The sequence below is a fragment of the Lissotriton vulgaris genome, chromosome 2_1, assembly GCF_964263255.1.
Source record: "Lissotriton vulgaris chromosome 2_1, aLisVul1.2, whole genome shotgun sequence".
In the NCBI taxonomy this organism is placed as follows: domain Eukaryota; kingdom Metazoa; phylum Chordata; class Amphibia; order Caudata; family Salamandridae; genus Lissotriton; species Lissotriton vulgaris.
The window spans coordinates 1856738990-1856757111 of record NC_141687.1 but is presented as its reverse complement, the minus strand read 5'-3'; the positions used below and the strand labels follow the sequence as shown (position 1 = coordinate 1856757111).

The 18122-nt window shown below is 42.8% G+C and overlaps 1 protein-coding gene across 2 annotated transcripts in view; it reads right to left on the bottom strand.

The window, feature by feature from the left end:
* LOC147733417 (uncharacterized) overlaps positions 1–18122 on the bottom strand; it is a 164193-nt gene that overhangs the window by 59013 nt on the left and 87058 nt on the right. For both annotated transcript variants that reach the window (XM_086958033.1, XM_086958034.1), the window contains 4 exons: positions 15592–15759; positions 5017–5086; positions 1650–1728; positions 1044–1197 (listed from right to left, as the gene is read on the bottom strand). In XM_086958033.1, the coding sequence (XP_086814159.1) occupies positions 1044–1197; positions 1650–1728; positions 5017–5086; positions 15592–15759 (471 nt within the window). The remainder of the gene's footprint in view (positions 1–1043; positions 1198–1649; positions 1729–5016; positions 5087–15591; positions 15760–18122) is intronic.

The window sequence follows — 18122 nt, the reverse complement described above, 5'->3', positions numbered from 1 at the left end:
GCTTTTGCTGACATAGTAATGGAGGAAGGAACTGCAGCTTTAGGAACTGGATGAAAGGCTCAGCTCTATGTACTAGACATAGGAGCCCCTTTGTGGCTGATTACTTGAGAAACATTTGAAATCAGAGGTGAACTAAGACATTAATAGCAGATATATTTCATGGTATATATTATCTTAAAACACTGTAAAGGAAGCAATGGTCTTCAAATAAGATAAAATATTCAGCAATATGAGAAATACATTCTCAAATAGATGGTGTTTAATATTCAAGGGGGCATGTGAGTATGTGCTAGATCTTACAGTGTAATTTGTAACCTGATAAGAATTTACGTATTAATATATAACATGGTGGGCATAGTAAGAATGTGTTACTAGTTTGCTTAGAAAACTACAGTGAGCAATGGACTAGACTATGCCCTTAATGTTTTGATAAAGTACAACAAACTCCAGGGGGGAAAACTCAGACAATACTATAGGAGGCCATTCAAAGCAACTGATTTGGTTAACATGCTAACATAGTCTTTCATCTTAGTAAGTACGCTCTGAGGAAACAAGTAATTGTGTTGTATGTAGACTCTCTTTAAGCTGTCCCCCTTTCTTGTATAAGAACACAGAGATGTGTTGTAGTCTCTGTCTTTGTTTAAATTGGACAAATAAGAGGTCAATTTTCCGTAAAATGAAATGCTTTACAGTTTTGCATATTTGCGTTTAGAAACAGTAAAAATTGTATGTCAGATAAGAACATTTTGGCCACTCTCCATGAGGATCCATTCATAAACTTAATGGAACTAACAAAATACTGCATTCAAAAATGCCTAAAGTTTATTTCTGACCTGAATCAAGAAGGCAAAAGAACCACAAATTAAGAGAAGATACATGTTTGTGCCCATCCCTTGTTGAAGGCAACTATATTAACTTTGTGTCATCCAGATTACTTTGAATGGAGGCCCTGTGTATCCCGAAGGGATAAAACATTCAAGGCAGCAGAACATTAAATTGTTTGGCACAGTAAGACAGATGCTAGTATGGCAAGACCACCTCACCCTCTCCTCTTTTGCACAGATGTAGGTGAACCATTTGAGGCCAGCAGCCACGTGGGTGATTTCATCTGCATAGATTACTTCCAAAACCTTTACTGATTCCTCGTCTCCTTGTGCAGCAAATCTTCTCAACGTCTGTGGGTGCACATCCAAACCCCTGATGGAATAGATAAACATCTTGAGGTGGTCCTCTTCAGAGACAAGCCAGAGGCAACATCCAACCCCTGCAAGCATGACCTTACTGCACTGTATAATTTTGGAACATATTCTGTACAAAAATATGCATGGTAAAATTGTACAAAGGTCCCCTTACAAGAACCATATGCTCAGTGAAACCCACCCATACAAAATCCAGTAAAGGGACAGAGTGAAATACCTTTTAAGGCTGGGCAAGGTCTCAAGTTATCTAATTACTGGGCTGCACTGGCAAAAATCACCAGATAATAAAAACTAGGAATATCCACTACTACGAATGTAGAATTTAAGTGGTGTGACGAAAGTGCTTCTATAATTCAATATAGAGGAAAATCTGACTAGAATTGACAGTGAAACATCTGAGATTATCAGAGGATACTTGGTTGGCCTACCCAGTGCTGTGCCTGTCCTTACCTGGCTTCATGCACCATGTGCACAATGGCTAGGCGTGCAAGAAGGTTGTGTGAAGTATCTGTAGCAGATTGCCACAAACCTAAAAGAAAAAGAAAAAAAGAGTGGACGTTTCAGAAGCATCTCCCAGTCATTCACAATTTTATTTTACTGCCAAGCACAAGGAAAGCGTAGACATTTGCACCGGTCAGGTCAGAAGCACTCAATATCCCATGTGTGGTATATAACTGATGTAGGTTGAAATACCAAAAGTATGTTACTACCAGAAACATGCAAGGCCACAGATCTTCTTAAAATACAAAACTCCAACCTTATACAGGCAATATTTAAAAGTATAGAAGTGAGACTGCTTAAAATTAGAACTGAATAACTCAGACTTAAGGGGCAAAGAGACAGACATGCCCTTGTAGAGCACTGGCAAATTTCCACTTCTCGGTCTCGTAAGCTGGGTCAAAAGATAGTGGATGCCACAAAAAGGTGAGGGAAGCAATGCTTGAAATTAATCTCAACCAGTGAAGTTCGCTCTGGGCAACATTCTAGACTATCGTGTTTCACCCTCTGTGCCTTTTTACATAGAGACCCGCAACCTTATGCAAATCAGTCTTTGTCCCACTCCAATAGGAACAGTACAGCCCGACCTGCCAGGCCAGGTCCCCTCCATATGGGAACGCAAGCAAACCCAGACCGGTTGTGACCTACTTAGGCCTCATCAGTGAGGTACAGTTGCAGTAGCATGGGACAACAAGTCAGCGCAAACCAATCACACTTAGGTAGGACGTCAAATGCAAGAAAAAATTAAGTGAAGGAAGGAGTGCTTGAATTAATTTTACCCGTTGGCGTTCGTCTGCACCATATTCCAGACCGTTGTTTTTTCGATGACTGAGCCATTCTAGAGAGAGACGTGCCTCATGCAAATCATTCTTAGTTCTGCTCAAATAGGAACAGTCCAGCCTGAACTGCTCGGCCTGATCCTCTCCAGATAGGAGCACAAGCAACCCAGGCCAGTTTCAACCCACTTCGGTCTCATCAGTGAGAAATAGCTTGAGTCATATAAAACAGTGAGCACAGGAATCACACATGGGCATACCCATTGCACTAAAGCATCTACAAAACAAAACAAAAATATAAAACAAATTAATGGAAGGAATGCACTAAGGGCAAGGATATGCTTAGACCAGAGTCCCATGGTCATTGTGCCACTGGAACCAAGCTACACCCTACTGATGAGCCCCAATAATGGAGAAACTAGTCTTGGGGTGCTTTTGATCTGGTTCAGGCAGGACTGCCTGGCAACGTGGGTTGGACTGCTGCTATTGGAGCAGGGTCAAGACTGATTTACATATGACTGGGTCCAAACTAAGGTGGCATGGTGGGCAAAGAATGCTGGGTTGGAATGCTACCCCAAGCGATTACTAGTGGTTAAACGTACTGCAAGCATTTCTCCAATCATTTTTGTGTGCTTGATCTTTAAGATGCCAGCCAGAAACACACAGTGAAGAATCTGTTGCTATGCCCTAGATTTAAATGAGAAGTCGCCAAAGCAAGGTGACGTAACTCGTACTCCATAGTTTAAGATGCAAGCCACAGAGCACACAGTGGAGAATCTGTAGATACGCTCTAGATGTAAATGAGATACGAAAGTCACTAAAGAAAAGCTACCTCACTCACACTCCACGGTTTATGCTTTGGTGCCCATACTCATCCTTGAGATCTGAAATCTAGCCTCTACCAAACTGGGAAAAAGCACTATAAATAGAGCAGTGAAAGTGGAAACCCTTGGATAAACTCTCTGGGAAACAGTCAGAATGTGAAGAGAAGTGTTGTGGTGCAGAGAGGTGACATGCATGTAAAGGAGATGTATGCAGCCCTGCAATGTGAAAAGTAACTGAGGTCTAAGTGCAGTCCCAACAGAACGGTTTAGTTTAGTCTGGGGAACAGAATATAAAATGCTGCAGCGATCTTTAAGATAGATTTGCTTTGGGCAGGGAAACGTGAAGGAAGCTTAGCCATGCTATAAATTACATTGATGTGTGGACTCAAGATGGCAAATTTACATCTCCAACTTTGAAATGAGGAAAGACTCTTCCTGAAATCCCTGAACAGCATGAAGGCAGAACTAACTAAGTAGAAATGACCAATCCTGTGTTAAAGAATCATGTTCCCTTTCTGAAAATAACTGACAAAAAAAAAAAAAAGAATGATGGGGTTGGAGGTATGCCTACATTTGGAATGAAAGCTGTAGAGGCAAGAAGTAATCCTGCAAATGAAAAGAAATAGAGGGACTCTAAACCAAAAGCCATAAAGATAGCTCTTACGACTAAGAAGATCTACTTTTGGAATGGTCCAACAGAAAATTTGTTGGGGTCAAATCTTAAGTATAATGTGAAACTGTAGAGTATCCAGGAAGCAACAGTAGAGTGTAGGTAAACCAACAAAGTGAAACTACGATAGAGACATAACTTGACTAAGGGCCTGAATAGAATACCGAAACAAAACCGGTGGATGTGGCACTAAATTGTGCTCCTGGGATAGTGGTGCTTCATTTAGGTGTTGAATCACCGAAGGAGAACCTCGGAGGGGTGGTGAGACCTTTTTCACTCCCTGTTCACCCTTTTCCCTCTCAATGCTTTCCTGGAGATGTTGGGGTGCTGTAAGAAGGAGCAGGGTGTGTAAGTAGAAGTGGGGAATATGATACACAGTTATTAACCCCTTCCACGCTGATGACGAGCTGGGCTCGTCATGGCGTAACCTCCTCGCACGCTTATGACGAGCCCAGCTCGTCACGTAAAGTGCAGTTTTAAAAAACTCAGCACAGGAGCGGAATTGCGCTAGCGCGCATGGTGTTAAAAAACATGGTCTGCTCTTAGGAGTCCCACACTTTGCAGGGTAAGTTTTCAATTTAATTAGATGTTTTGAACCTTTTATTTAATGTAAATAAAAAAAAGTTTAAAATTCCACTTAAATATTTACATCAATGGAACATTTCTAAAATGTTGGGAAGGTATTGTATCAGGAAATGTCCACAGACTAGTATATGTAAATAAACATTTAAAGACCATTTGCAAAATCTTTGACCATTTCATGTTTCTGTTTATTCTTAAAATCACAATCCTGTCAGCTTTGAATAAAAGATAATCATATATATAAAATGTTGTCATAACTATATGTATGCCTGTTAAAAACCTAATTAAATCCCACTGTACCTACAAGTATATGTGTATGTGAAATATTACTTCCAAATAATGTTAACTGTTTTACACTAAAGCTCCAAGGGAAAGTAAGAAAATAAATATCAAACCAGCAAAGCACATATGTGAAAACAATATTGACATTGTTGGAGCAATAAACTGATTGATTATACAATTCTTACCATTGTGTACAGGAAGTGTTCCAAAATCACTGCCCAGTTCTGTTAGCCTCTTCTGGAGCATCTTGTAATGCTAAAAGAGATAAAAGGAGTGATCACAAGAGACTTTACAGTCCATAACATATGCCTGGATTGAAAAAGTTCAGTTTATATTATTATATTTAAAGTTACAAGAAAATATGTTGTATACATTGTGAGGTAATGAAGATTAAGGTCATTGTAAAGTAAGTTTAACAAGCTTCCTAGATAAAACAATCCATTTTTGTCAGTAAAGACTAGGAGTGTGTGAAATTATGCCTGTGCAACTGCAAAATTAAACCTGTGTAACATTTATCATACCCCGGTGTGTGCCAAATTTGTCACGTCAATGGTGATGTTTTTAATGATGAAAGAAGGAAACAAACATGTTAGTAAATAAACAAATAAGGCATGTGACTCAGCATTGAGCTGCCCTGGAAGTCCAGAGGAGGGCCATTTTGGAGCTTCAAGAACTGCCTGGGCTCCATGAGGTCAGTTACATTTGCTTGAACGTCCCCTTCGGTGCACAAAAGGCTAGTGGCCTTCCTACGGATTAGTAGGAACAAAGTATAAGTGATTTGCCTATCATCTGCTTACTCTCCCTGAACAGTGCAAGGGCTTTGGTAAGCGCATAAAAGCACCCAGATGGACATTTTCTCATTCCAGCGGGGTGGAAAGCAAAGACTGAGCCACAGGTCAGAACTACAGTAGACCTGGCCTCCATGGGACTCTGCTCCATCCGTGGGGCCACCATGTTACAAAGTGTTCAGGACAGGCTTCCAAGGGCCATGTGAGGGGATCTCTACTTCAACAAGGTGGAAAGCTCTGAGACCCAGATTAGTCTCTAGAGAGTCCAAGGACATGGTCCCCTGGGTCCGGGCTCCATCCGCCAGGCTTCTATGTCACAAAGTAACGCGGACCTGTTCTGGCAAAGCACGGCCGGGTTTCCTTGCTTTGCTGGGTTGGTAGTGTTCTGATGGGGCCCTGGATCCGAGCTATAGCAGGCCCTGGGACCCTGTGCCTGGGATCAATCTGCCAGGCTACCTTGTTACAAAGTGCCCAGGACGGGGTTCTCTAGGGTCCTGGGAGGCCCTCCCTGGTTTCCAGGGTGGGAGGTTCTGACTGTGACAGGGTCAGAGCTTAAGCATCCCCAGGGGTTGCAAATGCCTGGTCATGGGTTCCCTTCACTGACCAATCATGTCGCAAAGTGCCCAGGAATGGGTTCAACAGGCTCAGGGGGGCTTCCACTGCCTTGCCAGGATAAGAAGCTCTGAAAAGATCGGCTCACCACATTCACTATGAAAAAACAATTAACACCAACCTTGGCTATGGTGATTATATTAGATTATTACAGCAGTAGCAAACCTTCAAACATAGTAACTCTCTCGCTGGACTTTTTGTCCATTGAAACTCTATTGGTTGCATCAAGAGTAGTCTGAGATTAAAGTCTAGAGTCTCAAGCATTACAGAGCTAGAAACTGTGGGCTAGACCTTGCACAGTTAAAAAGGAAGATGATTTGCTATTGGAAGGGTAGAATAAAATCCTGATTGACGAAGGCACATCCCATCCCCATGCAGGTAGAAATGCATACTCAAAATGTTAATCTAAAGAGCCTTATAACATTAACTGTGAACAATGCAGTTAAAGTTCAGAATATGGTACAACTAGGGTTAATTGGCTGGGAATTAAAGTAATAAATACCAATCTTTAGTATATCAGACAGATCTTTAATAAGTAAGTAAAACTTTTATTGTTTAGTTAATTAAAACCATTACAATTGTCTTCCCTGTTGAAAGCAGCCAAGACTTAACAAAATTTAAAATTATTCAACCGTCAGTTGTACCAAGATTAAAATCACTGTTACATCATAATTACATTCTAAAATTCGAAGAAATAATGCCTGTATTCTACTTTTTCTACATGGATTACAGTTATGAACAGACAGTTAACAGATGTCAAATGTTAGTCTCTTCGGTACCAGCAATAAGTCAATATGAATAAAAGTAGTTGTCTCTGCAGGCCGATGGACCGGACCACTTGCTCCCTCCTTGTGATGACTCCGTAAAACAAATGAAACTAGCATCAAGCTTTCAGTGAACGGACTCTTTCATTGTTGTGTTTACTTTGTTGCCTGATGGTGTATGTGCAGGAACTTAATCAATTTACAGTTCATCTGGGGATCAGATGGATCAAGCCCTTCAATTATAGCCTCCCGACATGTTCGTATTCCTCTATCTAAAAAAGCCTTTCTTGGTAAGGTATCTCATGCAGGTCGAAGTTTCTTGCAAATGCATATTAAGTGGATGAGGTCTTCAGTAGTGCTTCCACATAGACGGCAGTTTTTTACTTCCGTATTTTTCCACTTTGGGGCATCTGCCAGTGAAGGATATTTACCAAAACGTAGTGCCATTAGCTGTTTTTTTTAGGTGGACCGAGTAAGATAAATCTATGTATGCTGCTGGTTTAAGAATTTTGTAGTTTAAGGATAGTCAAGGCGTGGGACCTCTGGCACAAAATATTTTTGTCAAGCAAAATCAAGTGCAGTTATTTTTTTTGAGAGAGAGAGAGAGAGAAACTTGTTTATTTAGACCTTGGTCTTTTAAACAATACAGAACACACGCAATTAGGCTCAAAAAGTACGGACAGACAAAATTCTACTACATCTTAAATAGGTAAAATTCAGTACTTGTTAAAAGTAAATTAAAAGAGGGTGACGCCCTCAGAAACACTAGATACAATACGCCCTATTTTCCAGAAATCTCAAAATCACTAAAAGGATAAGAAGAATATTTTCATTTTATAAAACTTTAAAACAATTTAAAATCTGTGCCCTTCTTTCGAAATCACCCTTCCATATTCTTTTAAACTCTTCAAAAATGTACCCAATCCAATTGCAATTTCTAACGTGGGCATATCGGTAAGTAAACATATCGCCTGGGCACGTGAAGTTATCTTATGTGATAGAAATATTGGACGTAAAAACAGTTTCCTTATATCATGTACAAATAAGCAATCAAGTAAAATATGTGGCATATCATGTCTTAGTCCATGCCCACAGTTACAATTACCTTCGGGGCCGATCAGTGCAGCTTTTAATTTTCCATCTATCTTCCATGGGTAAACCCCAACCCGAGTCCTGAGAATTTCATATCTCAGCACTCGATTGGGCAGAATGTCCAAATATGGGAACCAGCCATCATTAACCCATGACTTTTTTAACCACTGGACCGATTTTTTCTCTGACAAATGATCTTGGTTCTGCGCCCTGGAGAGAGACTGGCCTTGTTCCCTAAGGGTTTTCTTAGTAAACTCGGCTATCAAGGCGTCCTGAGAGAATTTCACCTTAAGGCGCCCAGTTACTTTCTGGAGGGTTTTGTTCACATCCTTTGCCCAGGCAAGATTACTTATTTGGATCTCATCCCTACACCACTGTGAGACCTTTAGTGTTACTCCTGGGTCTTGGCGCTTCCAGAATCTTACCAGGGCCATTTGAGATTGTACGGTCCATGAAGTAAGCCTAAGCTCCATTCTTATTGCTTGAACCATAGTACAGGTTGGTAAGGACAATAACATTTTAAAGATTTTTCCCTCTTCCTGGTCCCACTCATGTTTACCGCTCAGGTATAACACCTCTGCGCCATACAATACTTGGGGGGGTGGGGGGGGATCATTGCACCAGATGGCTTTAACGTTGGTTTATGAGTCATGTCTCCATATTCTTTATTAAACTTTTTCAACCCACATGTGGATGAAAAAGCTTTGGCTCTTTGCGCCTCCAAATGAGTGCGCCAATTTAGCGCACTATCAAACCAGAGGCCTAGATATCTATATTCCTTAACTGCCTCTAATTTGTTATTACCCAAAAACCAATTAAAATTCTTCTTGCTCTTTCCAAAACATAAGACCTTGGTTTTTTCCATATTTACAGTCAAAACTTTTCTATCACAATAACCTTTAAAAGCATTTAGTTTCCTTTGAAGTCCTATTTCTGTTTGATCTAGGATCACTAAGTCATCTGCGTATAATAGGCAAGACACTTTGTTCCTGCTCATTCTAGGGCTTGCACTTCTTTCTACTTCAAGTGTCGCAGGGAGATCTGCCAGAAAGATTGAAAATAACAGGGGTGCCAGAACGCACCCCTGTCTAAGGCCATTCCCTATCAATATCTTCTGGGCTAGTGACCCATGCGAATCTCTAATAACCTGGGCCCAGTTCCCTCTATGGAGATCTTTCAAGATCATCAACAAGCCATCCGGAATTCCGTATCCCATCAAATCCTCCCAGAGTTTATTCCGGTCCACAGAGTCAAACGCGGCCCGAAAGTCAACAAAACAACAATGCAACTTCCCATTTTGTTCTGTTGACTTCCGGTCCAACGCCCATAGGGCAAGGCAGTGGTCCATTGTAGAATGGCCTTCCTTGAAGCCGCCCTGTTCCACTGGAATAATTGCTTTCTCCTCTACCCAAGTCTTTAACCTACCTAATATAATTTTTGCAAATATTTTTTCTCCTATATCGAGTAGGTTAATTAATCTATAGTTCCTTGGTGCGTTGACGTCCCCTTTTTTATGGATCGGTCGAATTATCGCACCCTTCCAGCTACTTGGAACTATCCCGGATTCTAGGATTACTAAGAACATTTGGGAGAAGAATTTGGCCCACCAAGACGTCTGTCTTAATTATCAGGGCAGGCAGGTTATCTGGGCCGGAGGCTCTTGTTAAATTTAAAGTTTTGATTGTATCAAGTACATTTCTTTCTGAGAAGTCTAGTAATAGGTCATCTACTAGGCCACTACAGTCCCTTTGTACCTCCTCTTCAGATTCACCCCCCAGCGGGTATAGCTCTTTCAAATAATCCACCCAGGCACCCTCTTCTACCACGCAAATCATTGACCCAGGCGAAGCTTCTGTTGCCGAGCGGACTAGATTCCAGAATAAACGTATATTCTTGGATTCTATTGCCTCCAGCAATTTCTTCCAGCAATTATCCTTATGGGCTCTTCTTGTGCTATCAAGAAGCATGGTATACTCTCTTTAATTTTACAAGATGTTCAGCTCTAGATTTATCAAATTTATCACGCAGACTGCGCTGTTCTCGCCTTAGTTCTCTTTTCTTGTTTAAACAGGCTATATTATACCAATTTCCCTTCCTAACTTGGGTGGTTTGTATACTCTTGGTGTTCTGCAACTTTATTAATTGTGGACTTAAATATAACATAAGGCAGGTTTTTATTCCACAGGTCCAAAGTGCAAGTGGATTTGAGAGCATTTTGCAAATAGCGCTTATGTGGTGTATTGGGACCGTTCTCTTGCTCTGACAACAGAGCCTCATTTAGTTTAGAGTCCACTGTGTTTTGCTTTATGCTGTACCACACTTTAATGGTTGAATATTGCCTGCCAACTGACTCATTCAGTATACCAAATTCTAATCGCACTTGTGCTGAAGACGCCATTTGAGGGAGCTTAAAAACCCTTTTGAAAATGCTGGCTGCTAAATTATTGAGTATGGTTGCATCTTTACGTTGGAAGGCTACACTGCCGTAGGTTACCGTTGGTAATGTTTTAGCCGTTATTACTGTAATCAGTGGTTTGAATGAGGGGCCCCTTATCTTCCCTGCCATTGTCTTATAAGCAAAGGTTAATGCGGTTGCCCGCTGAGCTATGTAATTTTTCTGACCTTGCTGGCTCAATTTGTTGCCAAGGTAAAATCTCAAATATTTATAGCTTGCGACGTTTTCCAAGACTTTACCTTTAAAGTTGATGTTGTACGGGCGAGCTGTCTGGTTATTGATCAGCATTGTTTTTGCTAAATTAATTTCCAGCTTATTTGTCGTCAGAAATTTGGCGAGGTCCGTCAGTAGCTTCGTGAGCACAATTTTAGTCAAACTGATTAAAACTATGTCGTCGGCATAGGCAAGGTGGAAAAGGGATAGTGATCCCAGATGCGGAGAATGAGAGTTAATTACATCGAGTTTGTCAGATAAATCAGCTAAAACCAAATTAAATAAGTGGGTAGCAAGCACGCATCCCAGCTTCAAGCCCCTGTCTGTGTTCCATTTTCTTGAGACTGTTGATCCGTCACCAAGTTTTACTCTAAGCCATGTATCCGTATAAAATAACAGTAAACCTTTTAAAATTCTTTCTGGAATATTCCAGGACTTTAGTTTCATCCATAATAATTTCCGATCCATGCTTTTGCAGAGGCAGAGGTGCAAGCTCTGTTTTTTATTTTGCATTTCTCCGCTATTAGCGTAATGGAAAGTATATTCGAGATTGTCCCAATCCCTTTTCTAAATCCAGTCTGGTTTGTGGGGGATCAGATTTAAGTCTTTAGACCAGGCAACCAGATCCTCCAGGATCAAGGAGGCTAAGTATTTAGCTTTGACGTCAAGCAATGCAATGAGTCGATAATTCGATGGATTGGATCTTTCACCCCCTTTAAAAATTAGTGTCAGAATTGAGTCTTGCCAACTGTCTGGAATTTGGTTTAACAGATCAACTTGAGCAAAAAGAGTCTCTAACTGGAGCCTCCAAAAAGCAGGGTCATGTTTAACAAGCATTGGAAATGCAATAGGTCTCGCAGCATTAGAGTTAGTGCTTTTAGAATTGTTTATGGGTTTTTTTGTAAATCTTTAGCATTTTTGTTTCCTGTAGCCAATGCTAAAGAATTTTAAAAAAAAAGCCATAAACATTTCTAAAAGCTCTAACTCAAATGCTCCGAGACCTATTGCACTGTGTGAGGGTGAGGGGTTGAGGGTGAGTGAGGGTGAGTGAGGGTGAGGGTGGGTGAGGGTGGGTGAGGGTGGGTGAGGGTGGGTGAGGGTGAGTGAGGGGTTGAGGGTGAGTGAGAGTGAGGGTGAGTGAGGGTGAGTGAGTGAGGGTGAGTGAGGGTGAGTGAGAGTGAGTGAGAGTGAGTGAGGGTGAGAGTGGGTGAGGGTGAGTGAGGGTGAGGGTGAGTGAGGGTGAGTGAGGGTGAGGGTGAGTGAGGGTGAGGGTGGGTGAGGGTGAGTGAGGGTGAGTGAGGGTGAGGGTGAGTGAGGGTGAGGGTGAGGGTGAGTGAGGGTGAGTGAGGGTGAGGGTGAGTGAGGGTGAGGGTGAGGGGTTGATGTTGAGGGGTTGAGGGTGAGTGAGGGGTTGAGGGTGAGTGCTTGTGTGTGAACAGTGCCTGGTTGGAGGGGGAGGGGACAAACCTTTCCCAACCCCTCTTACGAGAGCAATTTGGGCTTGCTGCCATTACTAGGCAGAGTTCAGGGCTAGTACCAAGTCCCACCACGTTCAAAGCTTCAGCGGCCGGTGGTAGCAGGATCTCAGAGCAGAAAAGTTAGCTCAGACCATGAACAAATGTGAATATGTAGCAGAATAAAGCATACAATTCAGCCATCCACGGATGGTTGCTTTAGCTTTTTCTGTCCGCAAAGGGTTTACGAGATTGTATAAACATGGCAGCTTTTTGTGAAATCGACAAATTACTAGTGAGTTAATACACGTTTGGCTCATTTACTGGTATTTTTCCAACGTAGGAAACAGACCTACTTTGCAAATTAGATCATAAAACCCAACACCAACTGTAGAATCAACAGGGCTGGGTTTCACATTTTCAGCGCGGTGCCCAGCAAAGCTGTTTAGGGACTCCACGCGATGTACTTTATCGCATTACTGTGTTTGTGTAACACACTGCATTACCAAATCATGTACCGCATAACAGTGTTTCTTAGGAGTTACCGAGATGGTTAAACATATGCGTGCTTTCTTCACAGGAGCCCGGAGTTTTCGCTAAGAACGGCTCCCGCTGACGCTATTCCAGTTCAGCAGTACACCCCCGCCGCCACCACCCACTCGCACACTTTGTCACGAATTCTAGCAGCGTCTCGGAATAAGAGAGGCCGCGGAATGAAAGGACCGCTAATCTCACACAAAAGAAAAGACCGTGCAGGAAGGCAGCACGAAAGCCGCACGCCGCCTTTGCAGCACGCCATGCATAGCAGGCAGGGAAACCGCCACTGCCCAGAAATAGGAACGTATCTTAACCACCATCTCCCCACAATCGGGTCCAAAATCACAACGCAAACGCACAAATCGCCGACACAGCCCCTTGAACCACAAGGTAAAATGTAAGCTTTGTGCTATCTAATGTCGTAGTCAGTTCTCTCGTGAGAAAAAAAAACACGAAGGCTAAATGAAGAAAATGCCCACCTCGTGGGTTTCTAGATGCATTAAAGCCGATTGTCACTGAAAACATTTTAGGTCCGACGCGCCTGCTTTCGGCACGATGGGATATTCGTTTCGAAGTAGCACATGAAAATGCAGCTGCCTCCATTTGGAAAGCGAGCATGCCCTGGCATCTGACATAGCTAAAAATAGCACGCTCGGTCTGCACCGTGCCTTACATGAGCAAATCATCCAGTTACCTTTCGGCTTTAATTCAGCGGCTCGCAGTGCAATCTGGTTCTATGCTTGGTTAAAATTCTGCTTCGTAGCACAAGATGATTATAAAGCGGTAAGCTGCATTGTCAGAAAAATGCCCACGCGTTTATCATGCAGCTCAAGACACAATCGGACCGAAAGAACCGCTCCCTTTCTAAATCTAGATGCTGTTTTTGGAATATAACACGAAAAGGCACAAATACAAGCAAACGATACAAATCGCCAGAAGATTGCGGCAAAGCAAATAGAGGAAAACAAGACGGACGGACGGAAGAGAGGGGAGGGGGGAGGAGAAATGCGACACGGAGGGAAGGGGAGGGGGCGGAGCGGGTTAAATTATACAAACAAAAAACAAGCCTTTCACCGTAACACGGCGGGCAGGGGAGGGGGCGGGCAGGGGAGGGGGCGGAGAGGGGAGAGGTGCGACACGGCAGGCAGGCAGGGAGGAGAGTAGGAGGAGGAGGGGGGAGGAGAGTAGGGGAGGCACGGCCTAGCGGCCGTGCAATCAAGTAGTGAGGGGGCGGAGCTGGGGGAGGCTGTGAGAGAGAGTAGGCAAGGCAGGCGGCTGGGGGCATGTGCACGCGCATTTAAGCTCAATGTGCATGCGCATTGAGCTTAAATTTCTCGTGCACTGCAAGGAATCGCCACGATTCCTTGCAGTGTGGATAAAGAGCGGATAAGTGCCAATACTCTCGCCTTGCTCGATGCGCATGCGCATCGACAGGCGAGACCTAAAAACTGCTTGGGGGACACTATTGGGTCCGGGAGCACCATCCCTTTTGCTTTTATTTATTAGGTTTTTAATGGCAACTGCTGTGTATGAAGAGTGGTTTGGGCTAGCAGCATGTGGACGGTCTTAGTTAGTGCTTGTGGCATTACCCGTGGTGCATGTGGCCCCAGTGCCCTGTTTTTGCCTAGGGCTTGAAGGGGCCTGGTAGGTCAATTCCTGCTCATGAGAGTGGTATTGAGTCTTACATTTCTGAGCTATATAGTCGGCCCAGTCCGGTTCCTTGACGTTTGATCTAGAATGTTCTTAGGCCGATTCAGCTGATTTATTGTTAGCCAAAATGTATTTGCATTATGTGGTCTTGCATTGTATATTAACCTTAGCCAAAAACTGTCCGCATTTGCTTTTTTGTTCCCCCAGAGCTTCTTTTTAAAGAGTTTTCTCTGCATCCTGAATGTTTCCCATGTGACAACTGTGCTAGCATTTTTGTGTAATTTCCTAGCTGTTTTTTTTAAGTTCCTTCTTAGTTTTTCAATCTCACTTGTTAGTCCGATATATGGAATGGAGGAGACTGCCTTATGTCTTGATTTTACAGTTGCGGTTGGAAGTCTAGTGAGGAAGTACGACCATGCTTTTATACAGTTACAGTTCCTTAGAGCCGACTCAGCAAGTAATTCTTTAATTGAAACAAAATGCTGATCAGGCGATCCGCTTGTCCAGGTTAAACGTTTTGAATTCATAGTATTCAATTTGCCTTCTAGGTCAGTGGCTGTTTTCTAGCCTTGGTAGGGTTAAATTGAAAACAATATGTTAAATTGAATGATCATTTATTGTGGTGTATTCTATATAAAAATGTGCTAGAAGCGGCATTAATGGGAGCGTTAAAATCATATAGTCCAGTGTTCAATGTGAGCGTGGGCCGTGATACGTATAATTTGGTGGGGTGTCCTCTTCGGATCTTCCGTTAATCACTCTCATTCTTTGATATTCTAGGGCTGTTACTAGCTGTTGTCCACGAAGATCTTTACAAATATACTTATTTGAACATTGTTGCTTTATATTCAGAAAGTATTTTCAGCTGTCAATATTTCGTCTTAGTCTGGAGTGTGAAAGACAGACCTTTAATAACTGCTTGGGTACACCAAAAAAAACCACAAAAAATAGCTAATTCCAACTTACAGAGATGCAGCCCTCCTTCTTTCCCCCAGAAAGAAGTAAGAACTGCTGTTCATTCAGAAAACTGACCTACTGCCCCTGTCCCACACAAACCTCAATGATGATGTCAGTAGAGAAACAAACTTGGAAAAGCGACCAGAGAATGCATAGAAGAGTACTATAGCCACCAAACACTTTATTTCCATCTGTGACTACCATGGACCATCCCCACAAAAACAGTGCAATTACTGACCTTTGCTTCATCACCAGCAACTTTGACAAAGTCATTGAAGAACTCTCGAGGTAGCTGGCCTCCACTGGGCTGCTGTGCTGCGGCAAAGCGAACAATTATGTCCCAGGAGAGGTCTATGGCCCACTGTTCAATGTTGGCAAGGGAGTGCAGGAGTGCAATCCGGCTGGCCTTGGAGGGTCACAGAGAGGAAGAATACAAGAGCCATTATAGAGAAGTAAAAGAAGTACAACTGAAGTAACTATCTACACCCAAGATGAAATCTTCCCTAAAAAAGAAAAGCTTTCAGTTAACATAGACTCTAGGGTTCATAATAAATTCTGTTCAATAGGCATCAAGCCTAAGCATTTAAAGTCAATTCTGTCCACAATGCACATTAGATGAAAAACAATTTTACCTGTATTTGAACCATTCCAAATGTTACAGAGTGTAGCATCACCCCCAGTGGATAATAGTGCCACATTAAAAAATTAGTAATGGTCGGACTTCACAAAACATAAATATCTTGGCATTGAGATAGATGGCAAAGGTGTAAGGGCCTGCCTTAGCTAGATCTGTCACCTGCCTTTGTCACCACTGACTATATCCTCCTCTAACAACCCTTCATAAGCCAACTTAATCTGTCCAATCTATTTCGGTCTTTCCTGTCATCTCAGACTAATTCAGTATCTTTCTCTCCTTTTCAATCTGCCCCAAACTCTAAACTATAGTGTACAGCAGATCTCTGAAGTCTCTCTTGTTTCTGAATTATCTTCATGCCCTGACCTCTTAGCTCCATTACAATGACATGAATCTTTTCATATGTACCAGAAACATCCAGCTCATGAATATGCCAAGTTACATCACATGCTTTTCTAAAACATGCCATTACAACGCATGCCATTACTACGCAAGTCGGAACAACGACTTGCTTGGGGGGGCAGGAGGGGTGCTGGATGTTGGAATAGTATAATTTACTATTCCAACTCCAGTCTGTGCAACAGTAGGGAAGGTGTTGGATTTTAAATCCAACACCTTCTGACCCCTAAAGGAAGTTGTTGTTCAGACGTGTGTTGTAATGGCATGCGTTGTTACATGGCAGGTGTAATTGTTAGTTTTTCATATATTATGACAGGGTATGGCTGCTGAAAATGATTTTTTGGGTGTTCTTTTTGGCTGTACGTTATTGATGTTAAAGTGATCTAGGCTTGAAGGTATCGGACCCTTCCTGAGTCAATCCAGTGGTTTGTGTGAAATAGATGGAGCCTATTCTGATTGGGAGGTCTGAAATGAACTGAATTTAAAGGGTCTTTGTAAGCCTGTAACATGGATGCTCCCGGGCCAACTGAACAGTGTCCTTCTTCCACAGAGATCTCAACATTAATTCCAGTTCTGGAGGTCTCGACTCATGTACCACATCCAGATCTGGAATGAACATCTGGAGTATTGTGTCCACTTCATTCTCTGATACCACATCTGGACTATGGTGTCCAGTTCTGAAGGCCACAACTTAATCACTGTCCCAACTTTTGTTTCGTAAACAACTAGTTGAAAACAGTATCCAATTCTTGAGACCTCTTCTGGAGTGAAGTCTACTGTTCTGCAAGCCTCAGATGGAGTATTGCATCCAGCCATGTAGAAATATCCAGAATCCTGTGTCCGGTTCTGAAAGCCTTCTCTGAACTAGAGTTTGCAGTTCCAATAACCTCAAATCAGCTACGGTGGCTAGATTTAAATGCCTCTTCTGGAATATAGCGATACAAAAGGGGATGATGGACGAGGCGTTTGAGCCAACCAAACACACCCTCAGTCAACTGATCTGAGTTTAATCCATAACAATTCTTTATCTCACTCAGCCACCCCAGTTCAGACATGGCCATATGCAAATCAGTCTGACCCTGTGCCTTAATGGAACAGTCCAGCCCGAACTGCCAAGCCATGTCTTCCCTGGACCGAAAACAAGCATCCTGGGACAGGTTTCGGATTCATAATCCTCATCAGCCAGGCTATCTTGAATCCAGTGGCCAAGTGAGCAAGGGACTCACGTCTGAGCATACCCGTCCATCATCCCGTTTTGTATCCAGGGAAGACATGTCTTGGCAGTTCGGGCTGGACTGTTCCCATGAGGCACAGGGTCAGACTCATTTGCATATGGCCATGTCTGAACTGGGGTGGCTGAGTGAGCTAAAGAATGGTGATGGATTAAGCCCAGATCAGTTGACTGGGGGTGAGTGTTTGATTAGCTCAAACGCTCCGTCCATCATCCCGTTTTGTATCGCTTTGTTCACCCTAAGTTGGCAGGGTATGCTCAGACGTGAGTCCCTTGCTCACTTGGCCACTGGATTCAAGATAGCCTGGCTGATGAGGATTATGAATCCGAAACCGGTCCCAGGATGCTGGTTTCCGGTCCAGGGAAGACATGTCTTGGCAGTTCGGGCTGGACTGTTCCCATGAGGCACAGGGTCAGACTCATTTGCATATGGCCATGTCTGAACTGGGGTGGCTGAGTGAGCTAAAGAATGGTGATGGATTAAGCCCAGATCAGTTGACTGGGG